Source organism: Podarcis tiliguerta (genome assembly GCF_965153285.1).
Source record: "Podarcis tiliguerta genome assembly, chromosome: 2".
Lineage (NCBI taxonomy): Eukaryota > Metazoa > Chordata > Lepidosauria > Squamata > Lacertidae > Podarcis > Podarcis tiliguerta.
The window spans coordinates 50,727,463-50,751,869 of record NC_139535.1 but is presented as its reverse complement, the minus strand read 5'-3'; the positions used below and the strand labels follow the sequence as shown (position 1 = coordinate 50,751,869).

General features: G+C 42.7%; 1 protein-coding gene across 3 annotated transcripts in view; it reads left to right on the top strand.

Moving 5' to 3' along the window:
- SEMA3G (semaphorin 3G) overlaps positions 1-24,407 on the top strand; it is a 71,907-nt gene that overhangs the window by 6,496 nt on the left and 41,004 nt on the right. For all 3 annotated transcript variants that reach the window (XR_014508533.1, XM_083429412.1, XM_083429413.1), the window contains exon 2: positions 22,903-23,063. Coding sequence is in view for 1 of the 3 variants with exons in the window: in XM_083429412.1 (XP_083285538.1) it covers positions 22,903-23,063 (161 nt within the window). In the remaining 2 variants the exon portion in view is untranslated. The remainder of the gene's footprint in view (positions 1-22,902; positions 23,064-24,407) is intronic.

The following is a 24,407-nucleotide window of genomic DNA, read 5'->3' as shown; positions in this document are numbered from 1 at the left end:
TGTAACTATTCAGCACTTTCACTGATTGTTAACAATAATCACTGTGGCAAACTCTGGAGATAAGCCATTTTTGGCTTACGACAATGGGAGCGAGGTAATGTGACTGGCTGCTTTAAAACTTAGATGCTCCCTGTCAGTAACACTTAAGAGGTCTATGTTGTAGTGTTTTCTAATATCCAGCAGCAAGGTTTCTTAATAACGTGAAAGGAAAAACTTTGACCACTTATCCCTTAACCAGAGGATCAAAGTAAGGCTGAGGCATGTTGTAAACAAAACTGGATTTTTATTTATGCACACTCAATGAGGGTTAAAGCTTTGTGGTTACTCTTCTAAGGCACAGCACTTTGTTTCAGTCAAAATCACTTTACAGAAGAAATTAAGAACCTTACTTAAAATGCCTACTTTAAACTTGTGCCTCCTAGAATCATTTGATCTACGAAGGTGGTCAAACGCCCCCAGCCCCTTCTAGAATCTTTTCCTACCATTGAGGGAAATCATTTGGTTTGTCCTGCCCAGCAAGCCCCCATCCACCAAGGTAATTCCCTAGCCCAAACACCTTACAAGCCTTGCCCATGTTCTGTCATATAACTCTCTACCCCTTCCTGTTTGACTGACGTTCTACCCATTTTGGACTACAATGCCCATCAGCCCCAGCCAGCATGGACAATGATCAAAGGTGATGGGAGGTGAAGAGGCAAAGAAATGCAAGCTATGAGCATAGGTGAACACGCTGCTTACTGGTGGTGGTGGTGGTGGTGGAAGGTGTCACATGAATAAGAAGCAAACCTGTATGTGAAGGACATGTTAAAGCTCTGGGTTTTGGTGGCATCTTCTTGAAATGTATCTGAGCACTTCTGATCTTTTTAAGGTGCAAACATACGTGCTTAATTTCAAATATAACAGCTACCAATTTGAGTTAGACCCAAGGCTGAGACAAGAATTCTGAAGCCATGGTAATTCACCATGGAGAAAGGGACATGTGGAGGGGGCAAGATGTACAAAGTGGGAAGCATATCTCTGTAGGTCATTTCTTTTCATTTCAAGTGCGGGACTGGTGTTGAGCAAGGTTAAAATGGTGCATGCACAAATCTCTCTGGAACCACAACAGGTTTTAGATCAGTCCTCTGCAAGGGTTACATGTATATCTGTTTCATTGCAAAGGCTACTGTCTTCTAGAGTTTTGATAAAGCATGTCTGTGTATTAAAAGAGAAACCTGTGTAGCTTATTTCCTTTATCACACCCTCATTGACTGATTGCTGGATGGCCCTCTGGTTTCTGGAAGTAAGTCTAATGTTTCATGGAACCATAAACATCAAGAATATCCAGTCAAGCTGTGCATGAATTGGAGGGTGTTAGGCTTCTAGCACCTGAGTGCTCAGCATTGTCTCCAGTACCACACATACTGTCCCTCATGCACACTCAGAATCTCCCCTGTGGTCTCCCCCAACCCCCTGGAGCAGATTTTGAGGGTGCGCAGGAGACTGCTGGGGGAAGGGGAGGAATGGAAAGTTCCAATGCAGAAGTCTGTTGCACAAGTGGAACAGCAGCACTGAGTACTGTCTTGAATCTCTCCAGTGCTATGCTGTGGGGAGGCCTGTGCCAGACCCCACACTGAGCAGGAGGATGTTGAGTGGCTGTGTTTGGAGATGGTGTTGCGTGGACCACTGTTTATCACATCTCACATTCAAGAAGACCTTTCCATTTTTCCTTGTTGCAAAGGAGCAGGACCAAAACATCCTTGTCATCCTCCTTTGACACAGCGAGGTGTCTTGCTCACCCCTCACCCTCTCAGTTTCCTTTCCCTTGTAGTTTATTTTTAAACAGGTCATCCTTTCATGCTTTAGTTTATTTGTTGAGTAAAAGACTCTCACGGTCAGGCTTGCAGCTCACTCCCAGCCCTGAAAGTGACACAGCAGATCTTGTGGAAGAGTGACCAGGGTTTGCAAATGTAATCAGTGCCCAGATTTCTTTTAGCTAAGCAACATGAGCCCTCTCCATAGCATATATATGTTCTTGAGATAGCTTTAGAAATAACCTTTCCTCTATTCTGATTGTATGGCTTGAAAGTTTCTTTCACTATTCGAGGTTGTTCTAGTGTGAAGTAAAATGTGATGTGTTCTTTGGGAAAGGGCACAGAGAAAGTTGAACAAATGATTTCTTTTTAAAGGCTTACGGTTTACAAATAGATTGTTTCATCTAAGGAGCTGACTCATTTTTGTCACACATTTGAGGTGGCCCATCCCCACTGCAAAATACAATTCCATGTTTACATTTTACTCTTGTCTTTGGGAGCACACAGTGCACAAAAGTTGTGATCACGCAGCAGTGATAGAGGGAGAGAATCAGGTATGTGCCTTGGGAATAATGCAAGAGAGCCACCAGCTGCAATGCAGGAGGCAGCCTGAGAGTAAGAGAAGCGGCAGAAAGTAGAGAGTTGGCTTAGGAGTTCCGTATTGGAAGGCTGAGCTTGGATGGTGTAAGGAGGGATAATAAAATCCTCAAAGAGCAAGAGCTGGCTGTGTGACAATCCAGAGAGGTGCCAAGTGAGGCAAGTGTGTCAACAGCCAGGATTAACTGGAAAGAGGCAGAATCCTGTCCCGCCCTTTGGAGGTTTTTTTTTTTTAGTATTTCTGGATGTTATTTTCCACTTCCTGAGACCAGCTGCATCACATAGTTTCCTTCACAGTGTGTAGGTACACACAAGGAAGTAGTAAGCTTACTCTGATAAGAACAGTTACCTTTGCGGGGTGGGAACTCCTTGATGTTTGTTTTGCACATGAGAGACACTAAGGCTACATGCTTGTTTGGGAAAACTCTGCCATTTGAGGGGGTTCCTGCTTTAAGCGAAAACCAGCTAAGCAGTCCTTGCTGTATATGCAATAGAAGGTTGAGTCTTTTCAAAAGCAAATTTCACAAGTTGGATATGGACCAAAACCTTAGGAAGCCACCAAAGAGAAAGTGTTGTTGTGTATCTCATAATTGCTAGAGTGGGACTCTGCTAATAAAATATGCACATTATTACATGCTTATCTTGCCTTTCTGCCAAGGAGCTGAGATGCACATTTAGCTAAGTCACCCCAGGTGATGTGATTTGCACCTGTGTGTAGCACCTCCTGGTCAGCTATCACTTCAGTCACTGCTTTCCTTGTGCAGTTTTCCCAGAGGCATTTTTATTTTTATTTATTTCACATTTAAAGTTGATGCCAGAGCATCCATTGCTGAATTGCTTACTAAGGACATGCTGAGTGCTTAGGAGGTGCTGAGATAGACATTGCTATCTTCACTGACTGTTTTCAGGATAGCTTTCCCCAACTTTGCGCCTTCCAGTTCTTTGAACTGCAACTCACAACAGCCTCTGACAGTGTGGCCAATGCAATTTGGAGCCGTAGTTAAAGCATCTGGAGGACAGCAGGATGGAGAAAGTTGCTCTTGGGTTCTGTTCTGTAAAGCCACTCGCTGCCAGTTGCTGTCCAGAGCCAATTTTCTCTTGTTTGAAAAGTTCCCAGGCCATGTAGATTCCAGGCTTTGCAACATTTTAAGCATTTAATGAGGAGGGCAATCTAGGATTATGCTTCGAGTGCCTACAATTCCACACTATTCTTTTCTTGAACTTTTACCCTGCAAGAATTTCTGGGGTGGGTGGGGGTGGGTGCAGGCCGGTGCAATCCTTCCAGTGCTGGCAAGGCAATCAAAATGGCTATTCCCCCCTCCCCAAATGGGGACTGAAATATGTTTCACGGCTGGTTGTGAATGGTCTTCTGATAAAGAATCTTAAGGCCCATTGACACTTATCTAGTGCGCAGGGAAACAGCTGTTTGGGGCAGGCGCTGCTGAGGCTTTTGCAGTGGAAAAGGAGAGGTGAATAGGATATTCATTTGCTTTTGCCAGACATGGAAATTTTAAAAAAGGGATTTTGAAAATTTCACCCAGACTCTGGAAGTAACAATTTTTCTTCTCTATGTAGGATTTATTCATTTTAAATGGTTTTTATTGATATATTAAACAGGTGACAGTCTATTAGTTAACTCAATTCTGTTAGTTAACTCTGGACCACGCAGGAGTCAAGCAGGAGTAAAGCCCTTATATTCATGACATGAGAAGCTGCTGCCAGCTTGTCTTCAAGTCCAGTTTCATTCATTGTTGCTGGTGCTGCTGCTGGTATGTGTCTGTCTCAAGAAACAATGGAGTGTGCCTCCGAGTGTGAAGTCAAATTGCAGTGTTAGCAGCACCGAAGTGGCTTCCCCTGGTGCGCAAACCTGGATTGTGTGTATGGAGGTTCTGGGCTGCCCAGATGACAAGACTCCCCTCTTAGCCTTGCTGATGTAGTTCAAAAGAAAGCAGAGCAATTTGAAAGCACCTTGCAACCAATTTAGGGATAAATTGCCTAATTTACTGCAAAAAATGTCCCTGCTTTATAAGTTCCTTTCAATGTTTCTGTTTCATGAGTTCTCTGCATGGCCAATAGACAAATGTTTTTTACAGTATAAGTCCAAGTTTAGGCCTTGCAGGGACTTTCATGTTTGAACATTCAATAGCCTTGCTGCCACCAGCATGGATGCCAAGTGAGGTGTGAAATCCATTGATTCATGCATTATTTTAGGTATTCCTTAATGTACTACTACCCAGAATATCTGGGTATCTGGGCAGACCCACAAAAGATGGTGATCGGTCTCTTTGTGTCCACATCCCTTCCAACATAATGGAGCAATCCCAGATGTCATATGGGAAAGCTGAACCAGTGTCTTATACTAAGGTTACCAGATTTTTTTCAAAGAATCCGGGGGAACTTCTTTAAAAAAAAAAAATAGAGAGAGAGAGAGAGAGAGAGAGAAAGTTATTTTTAAAAAAGTTTTTGTTTTTTTAAAAGAAGTAATATCTTCGCTTCTATGGTCTCCTCCTCTCCCCCTCAGCAATGGCAGTGGCAGTCTCAGCAGCCAGCCTGGTAGCATAGTTGGCTCTGTCTGGCTTCAGGAGCTGCCTGCTGCCGTGGTGCCCGCCATTTTGCCTCACCGGAAGTCCCCATATGATGTGTCTTGTGCCGTTGAACCAATCATGCAACATTCATTCCCTACTAATAAATCTACAACACTTAAAATATAAATCCGGGGACGTTAAATGAAATCCAGGGACACTCTGGGGATGGATTTTGTCCGGGGACAGATTTGTAAATCCGGGGACTGTCCCCGGAAAACGGGGACCTCTGGTAACCATATCCTATACCAGCTGTGTATAACTTTAATTGTATTTCCCCTAATATAGGAAGGTATAAATTAGGCTGGTTTAGTTGACCCAGTCTTCTTCCATTGCAATTCACCAATATTTTGGCCCAAATCTGATTCCCAAACTCATTTCAGTCCACACAGAGTACCTATCAATTTGCCAACTAACTCATTATACATTTTTTACTTTTACAGATAGGGATAGGTTATAATATTAGCTTTTCAAATTATATAAGCATCCTGCAAGGATGCAGTTTTATGTTGGGAATCTAGTAGCAAATGGTAAAACTGGTGAACTTGTACCCATTCACATCCCAGGTCCCTTTGTCTATTATAAGTTGTTCTTCTGGTCCCGTTTTTCCATTCTTGAAAAAGCCTTTTCAAGCCAAAAATAGCTGTTAGCTTTCCACAATACTATACCCTTTCTTAGATTCTCACATTTCACTACAGGGTGATATATCAAAGGGAGCAGCAGTGAACGCACCAGAGAGGAGGCTTTCTGCCAACCCCTCCACACTTGGAAGGCGCTTCTAGTAAAAGGGTTCTGCATGTGTTTTATTGAGAAAACCATGAATCTAAAGAAGCGTTGCACCCAGATTATCTTCCCACCCAACATGGTTGCTTCCAAACTGATTCAATATTTGTTGGCTTTGGGGAATTGATTTAATTTAGAATAATATGTAAAAAAGGTATAATTAATTGCTCCTGGTCATAGGTAAGGCTACTTTCCCCCTGTTGTGTACAGATTTATTTATTTTTTGTGCTTGTCCTGTTTGTTCCATAGCACATTAGCCAAAAGCTTTGAATTTCAATTTCCTGCCTCATAAAATATCTGGTTAAGGGCTATTAATGATTCAGCCATTTTATGTGCCTTTGGAGCCACAAGTTTCTTTCTCTTGGATGCCAATATTTTATTGGACTCCCATGTTTTTGTATTAGTGGTTGGATTTATACATTTTAAAGCTCTTTCACTGGAAAAAGTGCTGTGTAGTTTGCACTTGGAAGTTTCGACTCAGGGTGCTCTTTCTGTAGACTCAGCTGAAAAGGACAGGGCAAGCAGGGCAAACTCCAAATGCTCTCTTTGTTCGATGGGACGTGACAGTGTACATCATGGGTTAATAGCAGCACCTGCACATCACAATCAAGAACTTGACTCAGAACTTCAAGGGCTGCAAGTACTCTGCTTTTCTGGTTGTTGGTTTTAATTTTGTGCCACCAAGGATGATGCTCTCATTTCCCTAAGAGGCACAACTGTATACCTGGACAGCATATTTTTATCTATTTAAAAGATTCCTGTACTGCTCTTCAGCGGAGCTACCAAGCCCTCTGACAGATGGGGAAGAATTCAAACCTTTGACATGTGCAGAAGGAAAACTTTTAGGACATGTACAGTTGAGAGGCTGTGTGTGTGTGTGTGTGTGTGTATTTGGGGATAGAACAGTGACTCCAAGGAACTTGAGGAGGAAATGGTAATATTCCTACTGATCTCTTTCCCAGAAGATAGGCTTATAGTACACCAAGATAGAAACCCAGGAAGCTGCTAGTCAGCTGAGTCCATCTATTGGACTAAGCTGACTGGCATCAGATCTCTAGGCTAGGGTTTCAAACAGGGTTCTTCTTACCAAAAGGCAAGGCAGTGTAGGTACAGTTTGGGTACAGCATTGGAAGCAATGGATTGGCTCCACTGCAAGCCAACACTGCACTGAGCTCCCAGTGCCTTGCCCCTGCCTTCTAGATAAGCAGCCATGGCCCAATGCATTTGATTAGAGTTACTGATTCCCATGAGTTTTCATGCTTAGGCCATGGTTTCCCAGACTGTAGGAGGCCCTTGCTCTGGCAATCACCCATCTGTCAGGCCAGCAGCAGATCAGGCTATATGTTCATGTTATTAGGTGAAAAGGGAGGCACTTTAATCAGAGCTGGGTTCTTGTCTTTTCCCAAAGTGCCGTGGTGACACAATAATGCAGCAGGGAGAAGTGGGTAGCATGAAACCTGCTCAAAAGCTTAGAAGATATTTTGCAGAAGGGATGTGTCAGCAGCACCACGAAACTAGAAGAAGTGGCTCTTTGCTTAGTTGCTCAGGTCTGTTGAGACCTGGCAGCAACAGGCCTGGATAAATGCGAGTGTAAGTCTGTGCTGCCTATATGTGGAGCAACTCTGGGCAGAAAGCCCAGGCTTTCCTTCCTTGCTGGTAAATGGAGTGATGAAGAGAGAGACCATTCCTCTGATTGTCGTAGAACAGTGTTGATTTTTTTTTAAATAATATTTTTATTGGTTTTTATTATAACAAACATAACAATAAATATTAAGAAATAAAAAAATAAAAATTTGAACAACTGTATCATTTTGCATAATGTTTGTACAGGACCGAAATACGGGATTTCTCCAATCCCCCAACTTCCCTCTATCCCCTCCGTGGTTCCATTATTTGTAGAACAGTGTTGAAACTTCAGGCTCCACGCTGAAGCAAAAGAGTTGTGGGCCTCTTACAGCTCAGTCATCAAACACTGCTTTATAGTCCAGCCTTTAAACATCTTTGATGTTGCTTTTGGTTCAGTAAGTCACCCAGACGAGGCCCTGTTGATAACCAGCAGGGAAACACAAGTGATAATTGCTTCACAGTCTTTTATTTATTTTTAAAAACACTTATAGACTACCTTTCATCGTAAATAGCAATGCAGATTACAAGAGAAAATGAATACAATAAAACAATCCATTTTTTTTAAAAGGAAAAAAAACAGAACCACTACTGATATCTAGGAATTCCAGTACTAAACATGCATGTTTTTGCCAATTGGAGGAAGGCAATCACAACAGCTGCCTTGCAACAACATCTTTACAGTCACCCAATCAATATAACTTTCCCCCAACTGCCTAGCACTTCTAGTAAGGGTAATGTTTTACTAGCTGTGGCCATGGCTGTAGTGAACGTGCCTGGGCCTTGACGTACATCCTCATAATATTATATACTAATAGTAAGCTAATTCTCTGTGTGCAGACTTCATGTCACCTGAAACAGCATAACTCATGTCCAAGAGAGAGACTGCAGCAGGCTTGGGAGAGTCCCAAGGTTTGCTGAAGTACCAGCAATATTCAGTGGGGAAGCCCAACCCAATGAAGACTTATCATGGTCAGTGGTCATAACGTTGAGTGATGGGAGAGGATAGGGTGGAAAACTGGTGTGAGAGAATAGAATACAGTCAAACCTTGGATCCTGAACGCCTTGTGAGTCAAACGTCTTGGCTCCCAAACGCCGGTTTGTGAACATTCTTTGGAAGTCAAACGTCTAAGGCGGCTTCCATGGCTTCCGATTGAGTGCAGGAAGCTCCTGCAGCCAATCAGAAGCTGCACCTTGGTTGTCGAATGTTTTTGGAAGTCAAACGGACTTCCAGAACAGATTCCATTTGACAACCAAGGTACGACTGTATCCTGAAGCAAGACATGACTGGCTGAGTAGGGCATTAAACAGAAGCACTCCACATTGCAACATTTTGTTACAGGTCCCACTTGTATCTCCTTTTGTCCTTAGTTAATGTGGCACAACCGGATTGTGCTTGATGCACCCTGAACTTGAATTTCTACAGACGGATTCATCCATATTGGTAGAAAAATGTAACTTCTAATGAACAGCAGATATTAAAGCTACTGATAGATGAATCTGTGCACTAAAATGTTTGGCTAGGGTGCTGGATCGCATGAGCCTTTAAGCCTGCTCCATTCAGGCTCTTCTTATGTTCTTGGTAGACCGACCATACTGCTCCAGAAGCTGTAGGATTTGGTAGTAAGGAATTTGTACAACAAACCCTTTCTGAATGTGACCTAGGTAATCAAGTTCAAGAAGCTCTCCAGACTCAAAATTCTGGTGTATGGTGGCTGCAGTGAAGTCTTTGGCTATAAATGTACCTTTTATCAGAAGATTATGTATTAGATGTGTTATGGCACTCCATGATGCCATCATTCTTTTCCCCGAGAGAATGAATTTTTGAGTGTTATTGCACTCTGGAGAGGGATTGGGCATAATCCCTGAACCTCACTGTTGCAGCTGACCCTCATCCATTCTTCTACTGCATTAATCTCTTTCTATATGAAAACACTTGAGCAGGAGGAAAGTCTTGCCAGATTAACACAAACCTCCCTATTCAAGGAGAGGAAGTTTTCTGAAACAACAAAAGCATGAGAGCCTGTGCCAGTGCTATTCTGAGACAGGAAAGTATTATTTCTGTTTAATAATAGAAAAATATATGTCTTCTTTTGAAGTGGCCTCTTCTGGTGCTTATTATTGCTGAGAGTCCTATTAGTCTATAGGAGTAGAAAGACAGCCAGCTGCACAGTGGAGAGCAGACAAGACACATGTGTTTGCCCAACTCTTGTATTTTAGCCCTATTCTTGTACATCTAAGGGCCTTCCCCAACAATGGATACTTATGATGTGGATTCAATACAGATATCGTTCTCCCTTGTCTAATGCCGTTATACAAATCTGTGTTGGAACTGCATATGAAATACTGTGTACAGTTCTGGTTGCCTCACCTAAAAAAAGATATTGAAGAGTTGGAAAAGGTCCAGAAAAGGGCAACCAAAATTATCATGGGGCTGGAACACAACTCCCCTATGGGGAAAGGTTGTAGCACTTGGGGTTTGCTAGTTTAGAGAAAAGGTGAATGAAAGGGGACACCATAGAAGTTTATAAAATTATACATGGCATGCATAATTTCCCTCTCTCATAACACTACAACTTGCGGGCATTTATCTGATGAAGCTGAATGCTGGAAGATTCAGGACAGATGAAGGAAAGTATTTCTTAAAGTGTATTACCCTACAAAGGGGGTCTGGAAATACACCGGTCCTCTTTAGCCAAACAAAGACAGCAGCGTTGTGGAAAGAGTTCAGATTTATTGTAGACTGCAGTAAGAATAATTGATCCAGAGGAATGCTCCAAATTCTGGACCCCGAATACAAAATTTGAGATGCTTTTATAAGATTCTTTTTACATGGTTAGCTCGTGAACGATCCCTTTCACCAACATGTTTGGATAATAGAATGCGTGGACAGCTTGTGGACTCCACATGCTCACTTCTAATTGGTTTACAAAAAAGTATGCTCTACTAGCTGTATCATGGCAACAGATAGTTCTAGACAAAGTTTATGAATTCAGTATTTTTCTGTCTCATGCAAAATGTTGCATTTTTGGTAGTTTGTTACATGAAGTGGTCAGTTTGGAGCTTCTAGTCTTTTCAAGGCCACTTCACCTTTCTGGTATGTGAAGCTGATAAGCGAGGCTCTGCTTGTTAGCAAAAAGACAGGTTGAGTTGCATGAAAAATCTCTGCTTAGCTAGGTATGTACTTTTATGCAGGACAATTGCACAGATACATTGTGGTTGTGACTGAGAACATGTATATGCAGGCTCAGCACTTAGGCTGAGATCAATTGTGTATCAGAAGCATGTTCTGTGACAAAGAGGGCGAGAGCAGGTCAGTACAGTGGTATCTCGGGTACTTATTTCTTTCCGGAGGTCCGTTCTTAACCTGAAACTGTTCTTAACCTGAAGCCCCACTTTAGCTAATGGGGCCTCCTGCTGCCACCGCAGCACAATTTCTGTTCTCATCCTGAAGCAAAGTTCTTAACCTGAGGTAATATTTCTGGGTTAGCGGAGTCTGTAACCTGAAGCGTATGTAACCTGAATCGTATGTAACCCGAGGTACCAGTGTATAGGGGTACTCTGTATTTCATTTTCCAGCTAGCCTGAAGGGACTTGGCAGATCTCCTGCGTTTCTAATCGGCACCACCTCTCCTTGGTGTCCTGCTAGCTGCTGATAGCGGATTGTAAGCTATTGTTCAGTAGAAACTGATTCAAAGCAGAAATAATAGACATGTGAGAGCAGTGTATGAGAGCAATGTATGCTCAGAAATGCCTGCCTGCCGTGTTGACCCCAGCGGATCATGACATTCACCTGAGTCCCAGGTAATGACACTCAGGTATCAGAACTTGCTGCCACGGGAGACAGTGATGGCCACTAACATAAAATAGGTTTAGACAAATTTATGGAGTGTGTCAAATGGCTGCTAGCCAAATTGGTTATTTTTCTACCTTCACTGTAAGAGGCAGAATACCTCTGAATGTCAGTTGTTGAGGAGTGTGCTTTTGCCCCATAGGCAACTGGGTTGGCCACTGTGAGAACAGGATGCTGGGCTAGATTGGCTTTTGCCCTGATCCAGCAGGATTTTCTTATGTTCAGATTTCTCTTAAAACAAGAGCAAGCTTTAGTAGCTTTAACATTCATCACAGTGCTGTGCACTGTTTAAAAAAATCACAGTTCTTGGAACAATTAGATAATTGTATTCATAAGGGTTTTGGTTGCATTGGATAGAAATCCAGGTCCCAGGCTGGTTTATGTTTCTTATTTTTTGCCCTTCATTTGTGCATGTGTGTGTTCTGTGTTAATCCATGGGAATGAGGAAGGAGGGAAGTGTCTGCCACACTTGGAAAACAGCTGCAAGATATGTTTTGTGTGTGTGTGTGTGTGTGTGTGTGCGCGCGCGCACACACACACACACACACACACACACATTCACACACAAACACACACAGTGCTGGTCCACTGCCCTTCAGTAATAACCCTCCAAACGCTGAGACTGGATGCCATATGCACAGCAGGAGAAAGGGGCCTTGCCAGGCTGGCAGCTGCTATCTAAGAAGTTTTGCTGGGAATGACTGGAATCAGTCCCTAGCATATTAAGAAGGGTTACACTTGTTTTCCTGGCTCCTGTCCCTGCCAGTGGGAACTGAAATTTTCAGAGAGGGGGATAGGCTGCTTGTTTGTAGGGCGTGACTGGCTAATTTGCTTAATTTCATGTTAAAGTGCCCAAATGAACAGGGCTTTTGGTCTCTTCTGTGTAGAGGACATTTATTGATTCTCGAGCTGTGCTTAAGTGCCTGGTGGGTGCCTTAGTATGCTGTTTGTATTATTTTGCGTTTGTTTTATTCTATGGATTTGGGGAAGTAGAACGTAAGCCTAGGTGTGTTTGTATAATGTGATTTTTCTGCCTGAAGTGATTTGTTTATTTTGATTGGGTGTTTGATGCTTCTTGCTCTCAAAAATATAGCCAATTTAAGAATATTTGCTCTTTGCCATACACACAGTGCATTTTATCATGCTGCTACAAATGTTTCACATGGCCTCTTTTTGATGGCTAACGCCTTCTACCCCTGTCATCTCAGTTTTAGTTTTTTCCATTTAGAGCTGAGCTTCTCAATTCCAGCCCTCTGTATTCTGACATGGGGAGGTTCCATGTGGTGTAGGGCTGCAAGGTGATGACCAGCTTTAGAAGTTATGGTAGGAGGGGCTAGTGACTAGGGATGATGGGAGTTGTAGTCCAAAACATCTGAGGACACCTGGTTGGCGAAAGCTGGTGCAGAGACAATCTCTTATGATAAATAACAAGCAGAGCCATTTTGAGCCCTTGGGAGTGAGGCAGAACTAAATAATATACAAAAGAGCACAAGACCATGTTATAAACCACTTGAAAGGAATATTCTGGCAATGAAATTCATTTCAGTACTATAAAGTTCTCCTGAGACAGAAAGGCAGTGGCCATGACGGCAAAGGACAGACTGTTCTGCCCAGTGAGCTTCCAGCTATACCACATCTGGAAATAAGAACAATTGCCATGCATTTAAATTTGCTGATGTCCACCCCCAGGGCCTTCTAACAAAATACCATACAACAGTGTTGTAAAAATAGGGGCAGCAAGCCCAAATGCTCTCCCTGGAGGACAGAAGTCAGGCAGAAAGTGTAATGCAGGAGTCTAGCGCCTGTCTGTAGGTAATGAAATGGGTAGGGAATGCCAGATTTCGAACATGACCCCAAAGCCAAGGGTACAGCTATGGGTGAGAGGATGAGAGGGATCTATCTTCCCCCAAGCCACATGCTTCTCAGCATGTATGGAGTTCCATTTCTTTGTGAGGAGCACTCCCTCGTCTGTATGGAGGCTCTTTGCACATCATCCTGAGAGTGTTGCATGGTGTTCTCTGTAACTTTTCCATTTCTGACGACTTCTTTTTTTAAACCACCTTGAACCTAAGATCTAAAGGGCTGCAATCAGGAGAAGCGTAATGGTGGGAAGAGACAGATGTGTTTTAATACTGGCCTCATTGGCCCTCTCAGAATTAACTCTCTTCCAGCTGCTTTTCTCCCAGCAAGGAAAAATAAATGAGTCCCCATCTTCTTAGGGGTGCAACAGTCCCATGACCACTGGGATGAGGCTTACTGATGTTGTTATATTCTTCCACACAGGGGAATAGTCCTCCTCCTCAGCTGATATGGTGAAGTCTAATGATGTTATGGCTGCTGACTGACTGACTGTTCCACTTGGTTCTATTGTTTCCTTTCCCACGTTTCCTTCTGTACGTTTGTAAATTGCCCAGTTCCTGTAGCTCAGGTGGTGCCACAGAAGTAAAATACACCACATTACAACTGTAGCTACCCCATTTTTGCGTGAGGGAGCTGTTGACTCATTTTAAGACTGAGGAAGCGGGCAGCTTTTCACTTCAAGCAATCTGTGCCACATTTATTTCTTTTCTTCCTTGATGTCAACACACGCTTTACTTTATTTATAACCCCTTAAGAGTCCTCTCTCATCATCCCATCTCTGGGAATTGTTGTTTTCGCTGCTTTTGCTTCTCCTTCACACGTCGCTTGTTTGCGTTCCCCCTCCCCACTTGCAATCCCATTCTGTTGACAGGATACTTGTTGTGATCCCCAACTGGGTTATAAATGGTTTTCTGTGTCTCTGGTCTCTCACAGGATCAGGTGACTTCGGCTCTGTCAGAGCCCAGCCAGATTCTCTTGAGAAATAATTACAGCGCCTAATGCAAATAAGCAAAGAGTCAACTGGAAATAAATGACACAGCTAAAGAAAACAAAAGTGGGATGTGGGGTGGGGTGGGGGGGATATTGGGCTTTTAAAATAAACTCTATCAAAAGCAAAGGAGAGGGATTTTAAGGGAAGGATTTGGGAGGAGATTAAGGACTTCGATAGCTAAGAAAACTTATGGGGCAGTAGAAAGAAGCTGCTAATGTTGGGGGTTCGGCCTTTTGCTGACTTAACTCACAAGATTGTTGTGAGCATAAAACTGGGAGGGGGAGAACCACTTGGAGGTCTGGGGAGGAAAGGTGGGATATAAATGCAGTTGTCAGTATTAATAATGACAAGATGAAGGTCTACCAGGCTTGCATGTTGAGCACACTGCTTTATGGAAGTGAGTTGTAGGCAACTTAACAACCATCAGGAACGATGCTCCATGGCTTCTGCAACCACTGTGTCAGGAAGATTTTGGACATCACATGGCAAGAGAGAGTGTCAAATATGGATGTGCTCTACGAAGCCCATGTTTCCAACATGTTCGCACTCAGGATCATGGGTTTGAGCTCCATGTTGGGCAAACGATTCCTATATTGCAGGGAGTTGGACTAGATAACCCTTGTGGTCCCTTCCAGCTCTACAATTCTATGATTCCTGTCTCAACAATGTCTGCGCCATCTTGGTCATGTCTACAGAATGGAAGATGGCAGAATCCCCAAGGATGTGCTCTACAGGGAGCACCAGGCCTGTTGGCAGACCAACTCTGCATTACAAAGATGTTTGCATATGGGACATGAAAGCTGGCAGCATCAGCCCCGCCATGTGGGAATCATGTAGGAATCCCTTGCAGCACCTGGAGACAGTCAGGTCGTGTATCCACAGCAGTGACTAGTAGAGGAATAAGTGCTAGAAGGAGTGCAGACAAGGAACACCGTGGTGCATCCGCAGCAGCACAACCAGACACCGTCATCTGCCCAAGCTGCAACAAAGCATTTCTGTATTGAATTCTACAGCCACAGCAGGCACTGTAACTCTCCAATGGTTTGACTTCACGCCCTTAAGGTGCGTTCCCCCACTGTCTCCCAAGATGCCAGCAAATATGAATATAATGTGTGAAGGAGATTTGCAGCATGCAACACACCTACTGATATCTAATCCACAATAGCATGTTGTGGTTTTTTGGCAGGGGGGAATGATTATTTGGGTTTTAATAGTTGGGTTGGCAGAGACCCCCACTGAGTTGTGACCCATCTGCTTTTTCCTTTGCTGCTTTAATAGCCTGCTCTCCTGTTATATCCTAATCTTGGTTTGACAGACATGGAGAGGATGGGAGCAGTGTGTCTTACAAGTCTTGGCAGTGAAGCATGAAATAACTTCCCATTTATTGGAAATTATAATGTGGAGTCTATCAAACCCATTCCAGATGTGTGGCGAAGAGGGGCTGTTTACTGTGAGGAGACTACACAACTGGGAGTTTAGGGAGAGGGGCCCACATGCAGGCACGTTAGTGAGGGGGGAAATTCCTGTGGATTGGAGGTTGGGGAGGAGCAGAATGGCCTATTCTTGCTTGCTGCCCTAGTCTGAACAATCGTGTTCAGTAAAAACACAACCTATGCAGGAAGGCAGCCAAACCAAGAAGCAGGAGCAGCTGTTGCAGTTGTAGGCTCTGCCTTGGCATCTATGGAGACCAGTACAGGAGGGCTGTGTTCCAGCCAATCTATGGAATGACATCTCCATTTCTTCTTCCGCTCAGTTGCAAGTCCCATTTGACTGTGGGAAAGCAAGTGGTCGCCACTACAGATGGCGTTCACAGTTTCAGCTCCGCAAATGGCTTCCGTTCTGAGCCCACTATCTGCATGCCTTCACATTACGATGGGGATTACAGCCAGGGCGAAACACCCAAAGTGTTTGTTTTATTGTTTACAGCTGCAGCTAAGCAGAGAAGGGTCTAGTATCTGGCATGCTTTATAGGAACTCCCTCTCTGTGTAAAGCAGGGTTTTTAGCTAGCGCATGGCCTTCAGTTGAAACGGCTATAGAATTCAGCCCCAGCAGAAGTTGCTGGCCCATAAACTTTAATGGCTAAATAAATGGCCAGCCTCAAATTTAGACATCTGATGTAGTAGTGGAGGCTCTCAGATATTAAACCCGTGAGGATGCATGCACAGGTGCATTTGTTGACAGACACTTTGATCAAACACAGGAGAGGTGTGTGGAAATGATTAGTGAGCTGTAGTAAGAATGGTAGGTACTCTTTGCATGCTTTGCATGGTGCCAAACATTATAATTGTTAGGGCCAGTGTGGTTTACTAGTAGACAGAATGTTCAGCCTGGACCCACATATTGGGCTATTTAAACTTGAGTTTATATCATATGCTGGTCATGGACTAGTGAAGGAGGATTATATTGAAGAGGTTTTCAAGTGTTGGATGTGCTAAGGACTGTAATGCTTCCTATCTACTACAAGCATCGTAGAAATATTTGCTAATCATCATCTAATCTCTTTTAAATCCATTTGTGTCAATAAATAGCCTCTTCCTTTCTCTGGAGTAAATGATCAATGTCCATGCTTTCCGATATATGTGGCATTTTTCCTTCTCATGGCATCATGTCACCTTACAAATGCCCATTGAATGGTTGCTGAAAGGCTTCTTGATAATGAACCATTTCAAACCACACTGTGAGTCACCTTGGGTCGTTTATGCATTTTATCTCCCTTGTCCCTCCCCCAAATGCCCAGAGGTTCCCTTTTGGCCTTACATTTTTCACCAGTGGGGTACAAATCACTCCTGAAATGTTGCCTGTGAATGATGAGCCACTTTGGTCATTAACTCTTCATACTCTGGGCAAACATCCTCTGGAGGCTGGCTTTAGATTTGATTAGTTGCTGCTTTGCCTTTGCTGAAATTTCTTGCAGACTGGACAAGGAGGTGTGCAGAATTACTAAGAGCTGAGCCAAGAAGATGAGGGAGAAATTAACTCATCCACAAATGATTCTGGAATGTGGGGAATATAGTCAGGTCAGGATTTATTGGTAGGGTTTTTTTTTATAAAAAAAAATAATTCCTGGCCATCCAGCATATAATTGTTCAGCAGCATCTCCCACACGCTATTCCCTTTCCCTCCCTTTCTCTGCTGCTCTGATTTATATTTCTGCTTCGTTCAGAAGCCTTGCAGTAAAAGGGCATTTTTAAAATTTTTTGCTGAGAAATATTAGTCTTAGAAGATGGATAGAGATAGCAAAGAACAGCTACTTACTAAATTAGAGAAAGCAGCTGTGTATGCAAAACAGGTGTGCCCTAGCAAATGCAGACTAATGAAAAGTATTTTGTTGTGTCTGGGAAATCCAATGGACACAGAAAATTTGGCAGCTTGAACAAGCAATGCCTAATACCATAGGTAACATTCTAACACTATTTCATGCACAGATTTTGCCCGTCAGTGCTAATTTGACCTGTCAGAGGTATTCATGTATCTGGTTTTGCTTCATGTGAAGTAGGCTGCTGCTACTTCTTATAGCTTCAGCCTAGACAGAACTACAAAGGAACAGTGGGTGGAAGTCTCGGGAGCAAAGTGGAATGCAGAATCACCAAGGATCCTTTCTGTATTGACATGTATGTTAACATCTGGGGAATGATTCAAAATCACAACCACCTGATGCCACCCTTGGATTTGGGAGTTTTGCTATCTTTATGGGTGAAAGATAGACTCCTGCACGTGTGCCAGGCAACCAATCTCTCTGGAGATTTACCTTCCCAAGGTTCGTATTTTATCATGTTGTACAGCGGAACAAATCAGTTACAGGAATGACACAGACCATCTGACCTGCTGGGGGCCCCTCCTGTCTGTGTGGAAGACCATGTGGCTTTCCGAACCTTCCTCCCACACACACTGGCCTCTTTCCGCTTGAGGGTGTGTCTATTCCTAACTTTAAAAAAACCCACCCCAAATAATTTCTTCCCCTATTACAACAGGCAAGAACATGAGGGAGTGCTAATGCAGTGAGGTCACTATTGTTTTGTTATAGGTCAGATTTAGAAAACGCAGCGCTTAAACCACTAGCAATGAACCCAGGGAACAATTAATAATTTGGGTTGAATTCTCATTCAAGTTTTTTTACCTCTCCAGTTTGGTTCTAGTACACACAAATTTTCCTTTAATTGGTTTTTTAAAATAGTATATTTAACAAGGAAAGAAAAAAATCAGTGAGAAAAAAGAAACAAAAAACATAATCTGCTTACATTAAAAATACAATAACTGCCAATACATTCATCTTAATTTAAACATGTAAATCAATATATGCCATCCAAATGTCCAAATAGGTTTCTACATGAAGTTGAGATGAGATGCAGCTTTACTTAAATTATCAATCACACGGATGCCCAGAGAGTGCCTAATCACTCTGTCTGAGACAAATTTGCTGGGATTGCTGTTGGCTGTGGAATTTTATTCCGTATCATTGTCTTTTTTATGTTCTGAGACACTTCAACCTCAAGCTCCATCTTGATTTCTGTTTGCCTGTTTATACTTTCAGCTGAAGTTGTTGCTTGTTGGTGACAAATGTAGCTTGTTGTTTATGGAGGCAGCTCTGAGGTCACAGCCTGAGACAGCAGATTTTTCCCATGAAATTTCATGTCCTGGCCCTGCATTAAACAGCACCTACATATGAAACTATAGTAGTAAACAGTGTGACCCTATGCATGCATATACTCAGAAGTAAGTCACGCTTTGTTCAATGGGATTTACTCCTGAGTGTAAATTGGCAGCCTAATTTGGCAACTGCATTATTTCACTTTGTACTACATTTGCAAGGACTTTACCTTTGCTATTTTAACTACTATTTTTCCATCAAGAGAATCCATTTTTGTAAGCTCAACAGATGAACTTTGCTTGGCCAAATCTTGCCTGCGTTGTTGGTGCTATGCTTAGGCAGACTGAGGTTGTCGCTTCTGACAATTGTTGTTGGGTGTAATGAAAGGAAAGCAGTTTGTTAGTTAACTTTCACTGTGGTTTATTTGTTGCTAGTCATGAAAGGTGCTTGTGATATGTCTTGAGCTGGATGAGTGGGTGGGATTCATTTGCTGCTCTGCAGTAGGCAACAAAATGACTTGGTCTAGTTTTGACCCTCCCTGCACATATCCCAGGTGAATGAAAAAGGAAGTGGTGATTGCAAGTCTTTGTACGCCCACCCACAACTTCACTGGATGGGTGTGGATACACCCTTTCATCGCTGGGACTGCCTTTGTCTCTTTTCATCTGTTTTCAAATTGATTCTGCATCTATCTACAATGAGCTTTAATTTTTGGAATGAAACCAGTTTCTTGAGAAGTGTTTTTCAGGGCCAAAAAATGTGTAGTTGTTCCAGAATGTGTGTGGATTTTGTAGAAAAAGCAAGCACTCGGGCTCCATTGATTCCAGAATAAAATGTCATGTGTACACAACCTGTATGTCTGTGATTTTAAGTTCTGCAAGTTCCCTAAACTGCCAGTATCAAAATACGTGTTTCCCAGAAACTCAATACATACATTATGGCATTGAGATAGCAAAAAACCTAGCATATAGGAGCTGCAGAAACAGTGTTCTATAAGCAATTGTTTAAGCATGTTATTTAAACTGGGCAATTGGTCTCTACATTTCCTCTTTCCACAAGACCCCAAGTAGTAGTAGCAATAATAATAATAATAATAATAATAATAATACATTTATTGTCGTTCTACCACCTGTGCACAATGAAATTAAACAAGCCTCCCACCCCAAACACTCAGTCTCGTTGCACTCTGTGTGCTTATTGAACAACACACCACCTCACAAGTCAATTTTGCTGTGTTATTTTCTGTTCAACAGCATAACAGCCCATGGATAGAAACAATTCTTTAGTCTGTTGGTATGGCTGACCATACTTTTATATCTCCTCCCCAAGGGTAGAAGATTTCTCGCTCTCCTAAGGCAACGATCCCTTGCGATGTCATCCATCGGACTCAAGGGACAGCCCATGATATCATGTGCTGTATTTACCACTCTCTGTAGAAACTTTCTGCCCATGGCTGTCAAGCCAGCATACCACTCTGTAATATAATATGAAAGGACACTTTCTATTGTGGACCGGTAAAAGGAGTTCATCAATTGTTGTTTAACATTATTCTTTCGCAAGACCCTGAGGAAATGGGGTCTCTGTTGGGCCTTTCTGGCCACCTGAGTTGTGTTGATTTTCCAAGTGAGGTCCTCACTAAGGTGAACTCCCAGGAATTTAAAGGAGGAGACTGTCTCCACACAGCCCCCCCATATACAATGGGGCAAGTTCCCCTCTCTTCCTTCAGAAGTCCAACACCATCTTCTTTGTCTTACTAATAGTTAGGTGCAAGTTATTCTCTGAGCACCATGTAGATACTTTTTGAACCTCTCCCCTGTATGCTGTTTCATCTCCACCTGCAATTAGGCCCATTATGGTAGTATCATCTGCAAATGTAATAATTACTGTGGATGGATCAGATACAATGAGTACAGGTAGGGACTTAGCACACATCCCTGTGGGGTGCCAGTGCTAAGCTTCAGGGAGGTAGATCTAATAGTCCCAATCCTCACTGTGTCCGATCCCTCAAAAAGTCTTTAATCCAGTCACAAATGGTAGAAGGAAGGTCTACCACTTTGATAAACTGATGTTTATCAAAGTCCGGTGGGAAGCTTGACCTAAGATGTTGAAGAACCAATCTCTCAAAGCATTTCATCACTACAGATGTCAATGCAATAGTTCTGTAGTCATTTAGGCAGTTAGTTGCTGTTTTCTTGGAGACTGGGACAATGGTAGCTGCTTTCAAGCATGATGGAACACAAGCCGTTTGCAGAGAGATGTTAAAAATCCTTTTCAGAACCCCTGCTAGTTGATCGGCACAGTTTTTTTACTACAATCCCCAGCACCCCATCTCTTCCCCTTCTATTCCCCCATTGCATGGCTTTCCTACCTTTCCCCCACAGTGTTTCTTGCACTGAGACCTCAAATCCACCCCAGCTTTCAGCAGCCGCTGATAAAAACTCCATTCTGCAACTGTCAGGGAGTTATCCCTGTCACACTGATGGACTGTTTTATAAGGCATTTATCTTTTAGCCTTTTATCAGCAGTAAAGAGACCTCCTGTCTTCACTCCCAGCTAATGACAGCCTCCTTCAGCATTCTGGATGGAGCATCCGGTGTTCCTAGCTGCAGAAATTGCTTGGTGACCTGGGACTCCACGTCCGGGTATAAGAAAAGAAATGGCCCTCACAGAGTGATGAGATTAATTTCCAATAGTCCAGAGGATTCATGCGCAGACCACTAGTGCCTCGGTGCCACAGAAAGCTTGGTCAATGTGCCAAAAGGTTGCCTTTGTCTTAAGAGCTCCCCTGCCCCAAGCCAAATTACATTGCTGTGATTCAGGGTAAGGCAGCAATTTGAGCTGAGGTTCAAATCTCTTTCTCCTGCATCCAATTTCATGGACCTCTCTTTTTAAATAAGGAAAACAAAGCAATTCAACTCTAGAAGAACCCAGTGTAGGTCAACAGCAGAAACTATGCTGGTAATGAGAGAGGGATTTAGATATATCTTTGCTCAAAACCCCTCTTCATTGGCTCATGGTTTGGGGAGTTCATGGAACTGAAATGGACATCTAGTTATGGCATTTGGTGCAACTAATGTGCTGGTCATTTGCTGCAATCTTAAGCAGGTTTACTCAGGTGTAAGTCCCATTTAATAGGAGGCACTGCTGATCTTCCACCCTATTTTCAAAGTATATTTTTATCGCCCCTCCCTCCTTGTTCCTGATATAGATATTCACTCACCCTTTCTTCCCTGTTGGGGTGGGAAGGGGCGGGCAGGTGCCATTTTGTGGTTTGCCTCAGGTGCCAAAATGTCTTGAGCTGGCCCTGGTGAGGGTGGTAGACTCTGAGGCGAAATGAATAGCCTGTTAATTCCCTCCCCTCTGTGATATGAGCTGGGTGCTTGTAATGAACCTGTAAGGATGGAAGCCTATTGTGCTACTTAGTAATAGCTGGCTGGGTTAAAACTTTTTAGGTGATGCATCACATCAATGTGTTCAATCTGCTTGCTTGTTTGATTTTCCTTTTAGAGCATTTTGATGTAGTTATATATTTTTTGTATATGTTTAAAATCAAAAAAATACTAATATAACAAAATGATAGGGCATTGCTGCAAAAGGAAGGGATCGTTTTGCAATGTTTTTATCGAGCTGTTTTTTTAAAAAAAGTGTCATGTGAGCTTTAGGCATTTTTCAACCTCAGGAAGTTTTCTAAAAACTAATTTTGAGATGATTTCATTTTATTTAACAAAACTTATATACCACTTCAGTGTATATACCACTATGTATATACCACTTATATACCACTTCAGTGTAGAGTGGTTTGTGAAGAATATAAAATATACAATGCAAATCAGGTTTTTAAAAAAGTTTTCTATAAGGAATCAAAATAAACAAAAATACTGTGTTTCTAATTGCAGTATTATCCAAATCCTACACTTGCAGAAATGCAGAACACAGTGGATAAAATAAAGCGAAAATCAGCCATGATTAAGCGACATTGAAAGCAACGGGATTTGTATGTTACACAAAAACACAAGCACCAAGAGGGCATTGAGTGCACTTTAAAATGTCATGTGTTTACAACCTTAATCCTTAACTATCTTTTGCTGAATTTGCACCTCATGCTTAAGTAATGGCTTGCTCAAGTGAAGTAGGCACACAGAGTACATGTTCAGTTAACATGGACCCTCTTCTTTCAGTTTCCTTTGCCTCACCTTCAGTTTTCCTTTATCATTTATTCCCTGCCTTTTAGATCTTTTGGCCACTAACCGCTCAGTCCTGTTCCTTGGGCACCGAGGAATTTTAGATTTCCGCTCCTTGTACCTCGATGAATACCGTGACCGCCTGTTCATTGGAGGAAAGGACACACTTTATTCTCTTCGGCTGGATCAAACCAACATGGATGCTAAGGAGGTAATGTTCTCGATATATAATGCAAATTTAATGTTTACTACAATCATGCATGTTGAATCAGAGTTTATAGGGCACTTTTCCAAAGCGCTCAAAGTGGTTTATGTACGTATATCTTTACAATACAGTGGTACCTTGGTTTAAGAACAGCTTAGTTTATGAACAACTTGGATTAAGAATGCTGCAAACCCAGAAGTAGGTGTTTTGGTTTGTGAACTTTGCCTTGGAAACAGAACATGTTCCGCTTCCTGTTGAATTTGTTCCATTTGTAAATTGAGAAAGCACACCTTAGTTTAAGAACGCTTTGGTTTAAGAACGGACCTCTGGAAAGGATTAAGTTCGTAAACCAAGGTACTACTGTACTGAACATTCTTATCCCCATGGGATGAGAGATGCCATACTTTATCTGAAGCTTCCTGAGCAAGTTCAAGGTGTAGTGGAAGGCCATCAGCTCATGCACTGTACTACTTTATGTATGTTAGGTGCATGCTTGTTATACACGAGATAGGAGGGTCTTCTTAGTAGGGGATACTAGTACTCCAAGGACCTGAGTGATGGGAAGCAAGCCTTGGGAAGTAAGTAAGTGAATTGATTCAAATAGGGATCATGCTCTTTGAATAAGGTTGGGATAGTTTATGAAAGGTGTTATACAAATTTAATTCATCATCACCATCATCATTCACACGCTTTAGTCAAGACAAGTGAGCAAAGCCCACACTTTGGGAGGAATTCAGCATAGCTGCTTGGCTGATGGAACAATCTGCCCTCTTCTCTTCCAGTGTGCTGCTCCGTGGGTTCTCCTGCCAATTGGAGGGGGGAGCAGGAGGCCCCCAGAAGTCCTTGCGTAGGCTTCTGCTGGTGGGACTGGTTAGTTGACTCTGCCCGTTGATATTGGCTGGCTTTTGGTGGCACTACCTGCGATAGTTCAGTTGGTAGAGCATATGAGACTCTTAATCTTAGGCCATGGGTTCAAGCCCCATGTTGGGTGAAAGACCCCTGCATTGCAGGGGGTTGGACCCTCATGGTCCCTCCCTTCCAACTCTACAATTCTATGATTTTACCTCTGATTTGGCTGCGCTGTATACAATCCAGAAATGGGATAACTGACAGCAATCAAGTACTGACTAACTGATTTGGCTGTGTTTTCTTGTGGTCCCAGAACTCTGCCCACTTGCCTAAGCCTCTGCTTAAAATCTTTAGTTGTACATTTCCACCTTGGAGTCAGTTTAAACACCACAGAAGTCTCACATTGTATATCCCCGGCAGTTGCGCTGGTGGAGTAGATTCTGCATGCATATGCAGAGGTGCAGTTAAATGGCTTTAAAATGTTCTTCCCATCAAGTGGAG